Source organism: Bufo gargarizans, unplaced genomic scaffold (genome assembly GCF_014858855.1).
Source record: "Bufo gargarizans isolate SCDJY-AF-19 unplaced genomic scaffold, ASM1485885v1 original_scaffold_1696_pilon, whole genome shotgun sequence".
NCBI lineage: Eukaryota > Metazoa > Chordata > Amphibia > Anura > Bufonidae > Bufo > Bufo gargarizans.
Window position 1 is genome coordinate 253350 of NW_025334471.1, and position 10536 is coordinate 263885.

The 10536-nt window shown below is 51.6% G+C and overlaps 1 protein-coding gene across 1 annotated transcript in view; it reads right to left on the bottom strand.

Annotated features, from left to right (window-relative positions):
• Nucleotides 1-950, bottom strand: part of LOC122923534 (zinc finger protein 721-like) — a 40854-nt gene extending 39904 nt beyond the window's left edge. The window contains exons 1-2 of the mRNA XM_044274361.1: nucleotides 906-950; nucleotides 748-826 (exon numbers count right to left, since the gene is read on the bottom strand). Coding sequence (XP_044130296.1) covers nucleotides 748-814 — 67 coding nt within the window. The 5' untranslated portion in view covers nucleotides 815-826; nucleotides 906-950. The remainder of the gene's footprint in view (nucleotides 1-747; nucleotides 827-905) is intronic.
• Between the last annotated feature and the right edge of the window lie 9586 nt (nucleotides 951-10536).

Below are 10536 nucleotides of genomic sequence, written 5' to 3' on the forward strand. Positions count from 1 at the left end.
TGAGTAGTAGGAATATTAGCCATCACCGTCTGGGAGTGCAGCGTCCGCTATTCCAGGCTAGGAGACTAATAGCCAGATTCTGGCTCAGACCTCAACCTCCGTCCGGGGGAGAATTCCTCAGCAGGATGTCGGATAGAAGACGCTTAGAAAAAGGTCTATATGTTAAAAGACAACGAGTTTAACAAAATATGGGATAATTGGGAGAAATTTAGGATACAGTGCCCGGATTAGCCTCTCTTCTTAGCTGGACTATGGGAAGGTAGAGACGCTGTCCCTGTGTCTGTGCTTTCTTCTTCCTTTAGCTTAATTAGCTATGGATGTACGAAGTATGAAAGTGTTCAGTACTACGCAGGATGGGTGTGAAGAGGAATGTTAGATAGGAGAAGTACACTACTGGCTATGCTTAGCATATATTAATAACCGATGTTGGAGTTCTGGATCCGTTCCAGCGCTCGGGTAAAGGGGGGGGGGAGGGGGGAGTGAGTATCAACTGTTGCATGTATACTGTGCAGGCTATTTTCTTTCTTGGTATTTTTGTAATTTAAAAAAAAAAAAGTCAAATAAAAATTATCTGATTTAAAAAAATAAGAAGCTCCGTACTCCCACCTCTGGACGCGCCCCGCCGCACTTGATTGACAGGGCCAGGCAGCCTTAGTCTCCCGTCCTGTCGGCCCTGTATCTCGCGCCTGCGCCGTCCCGTTCAGTATTCGGCGCAGGCGCAGTGAGTACAGGACGCCCCCTCCTTACCCTGCTGATCGCCCCATAAATCCGTCTCCTCTTCTGCTTCATCTTTAACCTCAGCCTTAACATCCATCAGATTTTCATCCTGAAGAAGAGAAATGTAAAATGGTCTTTGGTTCAGTCCCTTTCTGGTCAGATTCTGGGGAGACTTCAGCTCCATCTACCTGATGGTTCTCTGGGAGCTTCTCCTCTGGACAGTCCTGGGAATACAAAGGACGGGGACATCTCTCGGGGGGACTTCTCCTCCTGGAGTCAGAACCTATAGGAGATAACACACAGACTGAATACAATACTGAGCGCTGAGCGGAGAGCAGGAACCTGCGGGTGGATTAGGGTGGAGTTCACCCCGCTGCCCTCCGAATGTCTGGATGATTGGGGTGTGGCAGTCAGCAGCCTGGAAGTCTATGGGCAGCCGGCAGCAGCTCCTGAGCAACAGATTCACAGGACATTTTGTGGTTTCCAAAAGAATTTCTGACCCTTCAGTTTTCTGCTTCTAATGGAAAAGAAAAATCCTTGGAAAGTGTGACCCCCATAGAGGGACGAGAGTGACCCTAATATCAGGGCTGAACACCCATAGAGGGACGAGAGAGCCCCCCGATATCAGGACTGAACCCCCATTGAGGGAGGAGAGAGCCCCCGACATCAGGGCTGAACCCCCATAGAGGGACGAGAGAGCCCCCCCACCCCAATACCAGGACTGAACCCTCATAGAGGGAGGAGAACCCCCCCGACATCATGGCTAAACCCCCATAGAGGGACGAGAGGGCCCCGAATAGCAGGACTGAACACCCATAGAGGGAGGAGAGAGCCCCCCCCCCCCCGACATCAGGGCTGAACCCCCATAGAGGGAGGAGAGCGCCCCCCGATATCAGGACTGAACCCCCATAGAGGGAGGAGAGCGCCCCCCGATATCAGGACTGAACCCCCATAGAGGGAGGAGAGCGCCCCCCGATATCAGGGCTGAACCCCCATAGAGGGAGGAGAGCGCCCCCCGATATCAGGGCTGAACCCCCATAGAGGGAGGAGAGCGCCCCCCCGATATCAGGGCTGAACCCCCATAGAGGAACGAGAGCGCCCCCCCGATATCAGGGCTGAACCCCCATAGAGGGAGGAGAGCGCCCCCCGATATCAGGACTGAACCCCCATAGAGGGAGGAGAGCGCCCCCCGATATCAGGGCTGAACCCCCATAGAGGGAGGAGAGCGCCCCCCGATATCAGGGCTGAACCCCCATAGAGGGAGGAGAGCGCCCCCCCGATATAGTTTATCTGGACTTCTCCAAAGCATCTGACACTGAACCACATGAAAGGTTAGTATATAAAATGAGAATGCTCGGACTGGGAGAAAACGTCTGTATGTGGGTAAGTAACTGGCTGAGGGATAGAAAACAGAGGGGGGTTATTAACGGTACACACTCAGATTGGGTCACTGTCACTAGTGGGGTACCTCAGGGGTCAGTACTGGAGGGGTCACTAGTGGGGTACCTCAGGGGTCAGTACTGGAGGGGTCACTGTCACTAGTGGGGTACCTCAGGGGTCAGTACTGGAGGGGTCACTGTCACTAGTGGGGTACCTCAGGGGTCAGTACTGGAGGGGTCACTGTCACTAGTGGGGTACCTCAGGGGTCAGTACTGGAGGGGTCACTGTCACTAGTGGGGTACCTCAGGGGTCAGTACTGGAGGGGGTCACTGTCACTAGTGCGGTACATAAGGGGTCACTGTCACTAGTGGGGTACCTCAGGGGTCAGTACTGGAGGGGTCACTGTCACTAGTGCAGTACCTCAGGGGTCAGTACTGAAGGGGGTCACTGTCAATAGTGGGGTGCCTCAGGGGTCAGTACTGGAGGGGTCACTGTCAATAGTGGGGTACCACAGGGGTCAGTACTGGAGGGGTCACTGTCACTAGTGAGGTACCTCAGGGGTCAGTACTGGAGGGGGTCACTGTCACTAGTGCGGTACATAAGGGGTCACTGTCACTAGTGGGGTACCTCAGGGGTCAGTACTGAAGGGGGTCACTGTCACTAGTGCAGTACCTCAGGGGTCAGTACTGAAGGGGGTCACTGTCAATAGTGGGGTGCCTCAGGGGTCAGTACTGGAGGGGGTCACTGTCAATAGTGGGGTGCCTCAGGGGTCAGTACTGGAGGGGGTCACTGTCACTAGTGAGGTGCCTCAGGGGTCAGTACTGGAGGGTCACTGTCACTAGTGCGGTACCTCAGGGGTCAGTACTGGAGGGCGTCACTGTCACTAGTGCGGTACATAAGGGTCACTGTCACTAGTGGGGTGCCTCAGGGGTCAGTACTGGAGGGGTCACTAGTGCGGTACCTCAGGGGTCAGTACTGGAGGGGGTCACTGTCACTAGTGCGGTACATCAGGGGTCACTGTCACTAGTGGGGTACCTCAGGGGTCACTGTCACTAGTGGGGTACCTCAGGGGTCAGTACTGGAGGGGTCACTGTCACTAGTGCGGTACATCAGGGGTCACTGTCACTAGTGGGGTACCTCAGGGGTCACTGTCACTAGTGGGGTACCTCAGGGGTCACTGTCACTAGTGGGGTACCTCAGGGGTCAGTACTGGAGGGGGTCACTGTCACTAGTGGGGTACCTCAGGGGTCAGTACTGGAGGGGTCACTGTCACTAGTGGGGTACCTCAGGGGTCAGTACTGGAGGGGTCACTGTCACTAGTGGGGTACCTCAGGGGTCAGTACTGGAGGGGTCACTGTCACTAGGGGTACCTCAGGGGTCAGTACTGGAGGGGGTCACTGTTCACTAGTGGGGTACCATCAGGGGTCAGTACTGGAGGGTCACTGTCACTAGTGGGGTACCTCAGGGGTCAGTACTGGAGGGGGTCACTGTCAATAGTGGGGTGCCTCAGGGGTCAGTACTGGAGGGGTCACTGTCACTAGTGCAGTACATCAGGGGTCACTGTCACTAGTGGGGTACCTCAGGGGTCAGTACTGGAGGGGTCACTGTCACTAGTGGGGTACCTCAGGGGTCAGTACTGGAGGGGGTCACTGTCACTAGTGCGGGTAACCAGGGGTCAGTACTGGAGGGGGTCACTGTCACTAGTGGGGTACCTCAGGGGTCAGTACTGGAGGGGGTCACTGTCACTAGTGGGTACCTCAGGGGTCAGTACTGGAGGGGGTCACTGTCACTAGTGCAGGTACTCAGGGTCAGTACTGGAGGGGGTCACTGTCACTAGTGGCGTACCTCAGGGGTCAGTACTGGAGGGGTCACTGTCACTAGTGCGGTACCTCAGGGGTCAGTACTGGAGGGGGTCACTGTCACTAGTGGGGTACCTCAGGGGTCAGTACTGGAGGGGTCACTGTCACTAGTGGGGTACCTCAGGGGTCAGTACTGGAGGGGTCACTGTCACTAGTGGGGTACCTCAGGGGTCAGTACTGGAGGGGTCACTGTCACTAGTGGGGTGCCTCAGGGGTCAGTACTGGAGGGGTCACTGTCACTAGTGGGTACCTCAGGGGTCAGTACTGGAGGGGGTCACTGTCACTAGTGCGGTACCTCAGGGGTCAGTACTGGAGGGGTCACTGTCACTAGTGGGGTACCTCAGGGGTCAGTACTGGAGGGGTCACTGTCACTAGTGGGGTACCTCAGGGGTCAGTACTGGAGGGGTCACTGTCACTAGTGGGGTACCTCAGGGGTCAGTACTGGAGGGGGTCACTGTCACTAGTGGGGTACCTCAGGGGTCAGTACTGGAGGGGGTCACTGTCACTAGTGGGGTACCTCAGGGGTCAGTACTGGAGGGGTCACTGTCACTAGTGGGGTACCTCAGGGGTCAGTACTGGAGGGGTCACTGTCACTAGTGGGGTACCTCAGGGGTCAGTACTGGAGGGGGTCACTGTCACTAGTGGGGTACCTCAGGGGTCAGTACTGGAGGGGTCACTGTCACTAGTGGGGTACCTCAGGGGTCAGTACTGGAGGGGTCACTGTCACTAGTGGGGTACCTCAGGGGTCAGTACTGGAGGGGGTCACTGTCACTAGTGGGGTACCTCAGGGGTCAGTACTGGAGGGGTCACTGTCACTAGTGGGCTACCTCAGGGGTCAGTACTGGAAGGGTCACTAGTGGGGTACCTCAGGGGTCAGTACTGGAGGGGTCACTGTCACTAGTGGGGTACCTCAGGGGTCAGTACTGGAGGGGTCACCGTCACTAGTGGGGTACCTCAGGGGTCAGTACTGGAGGGGTCACTGTCACTAGTGGGGTACCTCAGGGGTCAGTACTGGAGGGGTCACTGTCACTAGTGGGGTACCTCAGGGGTCAGTACTGGAGGGGTCACTGTCACTAGTGGGGTACCTCAGGGGTCACTGTCACTAGTGGGGTACCTCAGGGGTCAGTACTGGAGGGGTCACTGTCACTAGTGGGGTACCTCAGGGGTCAGTACTGGAGGGGTCACTGTCACTAGTGGGGTACCTCAGGGGTCAGTACTGGAGGGGTCACTGTCACTAGTGGGGTACCTCAGGGGTCAGTACTGGAGGGGTCACTGTCACTAGTGGGGTACCTCAGGGGTCAGTACTGGAGGGGTCACTGTCACTAGTGGGGTACCTCAGGGGTCAGTACTGGAGGGGTCACTGTCACTAGTGGGGTACCTCAGGGGTCAGTACTGGAGGGGGTCACTGTCACTAGTGGGGTACCTCAGGGGTCAGTACTGGAGGGGTCACTGTCACTAGTGGGGTACCTCAGGGGTCAGTACTGGAGGGGTCACTGTCACTAGTGGGGTACCATCAGGGGTCAGTACTGGAGGGGTCACTGTCACTAGTGGGGTACCTCAGGGGTCAGTACTGGAGGGGTCACTGTCACTAGTGGGGTACCTCAGGGGTCAGTACTGGAGGGGTCACTGTCACTAGTGGGGTACCTCAGGGGTCAGTACTGGAGGGGTCACTGTCACTAGTGGGGTACCTCAGGGGTCAGTACTGGAGGGGTCACTGTCACTAGTGGGGTACCTCAGGGGTCAGTACTGGAGGGGTCACTGTCACTAGTGGGGTACCTCAGGGGTCAGTACTGGAGGGGTCACTGTCACTAGTGGGGTACCACAGGGGTCAGTACTGGAGGGGTCACTGTCACTAGTGGGGTACCTCAGGGGTCAGTACTGGAGGGGTCACTGTCACTAGTGGGGTACCTCAGGGGTCAGTACTGGAGGGGTCACTGTCACTAGTGGGGTACCTCAGGGGTCAGTACTGGAGGGGTCACTGTCACTAGTGGGGTACCTCAGGGTCAGTATTGGAGGGGTCACTGTCATTAGTGGGGTACCTCAGGGGTCAGTACTGGAGGGGTCACTGTCACTAGTGGGGTACCTCAGGGGTCAGTACTGGAGGGGTCACTGTCACTAGTGGGGTACCTCAGGGGTCAGTACTGGAGGGGTCACTGTCACTAGTGGGGTACCTCAGGGGTCAGTACTGGAGGGGTCACTGTCACTAGTGGGTACCTCAGGGGTCAGTACTGGAGGGGTCACTGTCACTAGTGGGGTACCTCAGGGGTCAGTACTGGAGGGGTCACTGTCACTAGTGGGTACCTCAGGGGTCAGTACTGGAGGGGTCACTGTCACTAGTGGGGTACCTCAGGGGGTCAGTACTGGAGGGGTCACTGTCACTAGTGGGGTACCTCAGGGGTCAGTACCGGAGGGGTCACTGTCACTAGTGGGGTACCTCAGGGGTCAGTACTGGAGGGGTCACTGTCACTAGTGGGGTACCTCAGGGGTCAGTACTGGAGGGGGTCACTGTCACTAGTGGGGTACCTCAGGGGTCAGTACTGGAGGGGTCACTGTCACTAGTGGGGTACCTCAGGGGTCAGTACTGGAGGGGTCACTGTCACTAGTGGGAACCTCAGGGGTCAGTACTGGAGGGGTCACTGTCACTAGTGGGGTACCTCAGGGGTCAGTACTGGAGGGGTCACTGTCACTAGTGGAGTACCTCAGGGGTCAGTACCTGGAGGGGGTACACTGTCACTAGTGGGGTACCTCAGGGGTCAGTACTGGAGGGGTCACCTGTCACTAGTGGGTGTACCTCAGGGGTCAGTACTGGAGGGTCACCTGTCACTAGTGGGGTACCTCAGGGGTCAGTACTGGAGGGGTCACTGTCACTAGTGGGTATCTCAGGGTTCAGTACTGGAGGGGTCACAGTCACTAGTGGGGTACCTCAGGGGTCAGTACTGGAGGGGTCACTGTCACTAGTGGGGTACCTCAGGGGTCAGTACTGGAGGGGTCACTGTCACTAGTGGGGTACCACAGGGGTCAGTACCGGAGGGTCACTGTCACTAGTGGGGGTACCTCAGGGGTCAGTACTGGAGGGGTCACTGTCACTAGTGGGGTACCTCAGGGGTCAGTACTGGAGGGGTCACTGTCACTAGTGGGGTACCTCAGGGGTCAGTACTGGAGGGGTCACTGTCACTGGGTAGGGTACTGTGGGGTCACAGGGGTCAGTACTGGAGGGGTCACTGTCACTAGTGGGGTACCTCAGGGGTCAGTACTGGAGGGGTCACTGTCACTAGTGGGGTACCTCAGGGGTCAGTACCTGGAGGGGTCACTGTCACTAGTGGGGTACCTCAGGGGTCAGTACCTGGAGGGGTCACTGTCACTAGTGGGGTACCATCAGGGGTCAGTACCGGAGGGGTCACTGTCACTAGTGGGGTACCACAGGGGTCAGTACCTGGAGGGGTCACTGTCACTAGTGGGGTACCACAGGGGTCAGTACCGGAGGGGTCACTGTCACTAGTGGGGTACCTCAGGGGTCAGTACTGGAGGGGTCACTGTCACTAGTGGGGTACCTCAGGGGTCAGTACTGGAGGGGTCACTGTCACTAGTGGGGTACCCCAGGGGTCAGTACTGGAGGGGTCACTGTCACTAGTGGGGTACCTCAGGGGTCAGTACTGGAGGGGTCACTGTCACTAGTGGGGTACCTCAGGGGTCAGTACTGGAGGGGTCACTGTCACTAGTGGGGTACCTCAGGGGTCAGTACTGTAGGGGTCAGTGTCACTAGTGGGGGACCTCAGGGTCAGTACTGGAGGGGTCACTGTCACTAGTGGGGTACCAAAGGGGTCAGTACTGGAGGGGTCACTGTCACTAGTGGGGTACCTCAGGGGTCAGTATTGAGCCCTTTTCTCTTCAATATATTTATTAATGACCCTGTAGAAGGCTTGCATAGTAAAATATCAATTTTTGCAGATGACACTAAAACTGATATATATATATATACACTACACAGGACAGTATACTGTATATATACTACAGAGGGCAGTATACTGTATATATACACTAGAGGACAGTACACTGTATATATACTACAGAGGACAGTATACTGTATATATACTACAGAGGACAGTACACTGTATATATACTACAGAGGACAGTACACTGTATATACACTACAGAGGACAGTACACTGTATATACACTACAGAGGACAGTATACTGTATATATTTACTACAGAGGACAGTATACTGTATATATACTACAAAGGACAGTACACTGTATATATACTACAGAGGACAGTACACTGTATATATACTACAGAGGACAGTATACACACTACAGAGGACAGTATACTGTATATACACTACAGAGGACAGTATACTGTATATACACTACAGAGGACAGTATACTGTATATATTTACTACAGAGGACAGTATACTGTATACACACTACAGAGGACATTATACTGTATATATACACTACAGGGGACAGTATACTGTATATACACTACAGGGGACAGTATACTGTATATACACTACAGGGGACAGTATACTGTATATACACTACAGGGGACAGTATACTGTATATATATATATACACTACAGGGGACAGTATACTGTATACACACTACAGAGGACAGTATACTGTATATACACACTACAGAGGACAGTATACTGTATATACACTAGAGGACAGTATACTGTATATACACTAGAGGACAGTATACTGTATATACACTAGAGGACAGTATACTGTATATATACTACAGAGGACAGTATACTGTATATATACTACAGAGGACAGTACACTGTATATATACTACAGAGGACAGTACACTGTATATATACTACAGAGGACAGTACACTGTATATATACTACAGAGGACAGTACACTGTATATATACTACAGAGGACAGTACACTGTATACACACTACAGAGGACAGTATACTGTATACACACTACAGAGGACATTATACTGTATATATACACTACAGGGGACAGTATACTGTATATATACACTACAGGGGACAGTATACTGTATATACACTACAGGGGACAGTATACTGTATATACACTACAGGGGACAGTACACTGTATATACACTACAGAGGGCAGTACACTGTATATACACTACAGAGGGCAGTATACTGTACATATACACACTACAGAGGACAGTACACTGTGTATACACTACAGAGGGCAGTATACTGTACATATACACACTACAGAGGACAGTACACTGTGTATACACTACAGAGGGCAGTATACTGTACATACACTACAGAGGACAGTATACTGTATATATACTACAGAGGACAGTACACTGTACACACACTACAGAGGGCAGTATACTGTACATATACACACTACAGAGGACAGTATACTGTATACACACTACAGAGGACAGTATACTGTATATACACTACAGAGGACAGTATACTGTATATACACTACAGAGGACAGTATACTGTATATACACTACAGAGGATTGTATACTGTATATACACTACAGAGGATTGTATACTGTATATACACTACAGAGGATTGTATACTGTATATACACTACAGAGGACAGTATACTGTATATATACACACTACAGAGGGCAGTACACTGTATATATACACACACTACAGAGGGCAGTACACTGTATATATATATATATATATACACACTACAGAGGACAGTGTACTGTATATATATATATATATATATATATATATACACACTACAGAGGACAGTATACAGTATATATATATATATATATATATATATACACACTACAGAGGACAGTATACAGTATATACACTACAGAGGACAGTATACTGTATATACACTACAGAGGACAGTATACTGTATATACACTACAGAGGACAGTATACTGTATATATACTACAGAGGACAGTATACTGTATATATACACACTACAGAGGGCAGTATACTGTATATACACTACAGAGGACTGTATATACACTACAGAGGACAGTATACTGTATATACTACAGAGGACAGTATACTGTATATACACCACAGAGGACAGTATACTGTATATACACTACAGAGGGCAGTATACTGTATATATTACAGAGGACAGTATACTGTATATATACACTACAGAGGACAGTATACTGTATATACACTACAGAGGACAGTATACTGTATATACACTACAGAGGACATTATACTGTATATATACACTACAGAGGACAGTATACTGTATATACACTACAGAGGACAGTATACTGTATATACACTACAGAGGACAGTATACTGTATATACACCACAGAGGACAGTATACTGTATATACACTACAGAGGACAGTATACTGTATATACACTACAGAGGACATTATACTGTATATATACACTACAGAGGACAGTATACTGTATATACACTACAGAGGACAGTATACTGTATATACACTACAGAGGACAGTATACTGTATATACACTACAGAGGACAGTATACTGTATATACACTACAGAGGACAGTATACTGTATATACACCACAGAGGACAGTATACTGTATATACACTACAGAGGGCAGTATACTGTATATACTACAGAGGACAGTATACTGTATATATATACTACAGAGGACAGT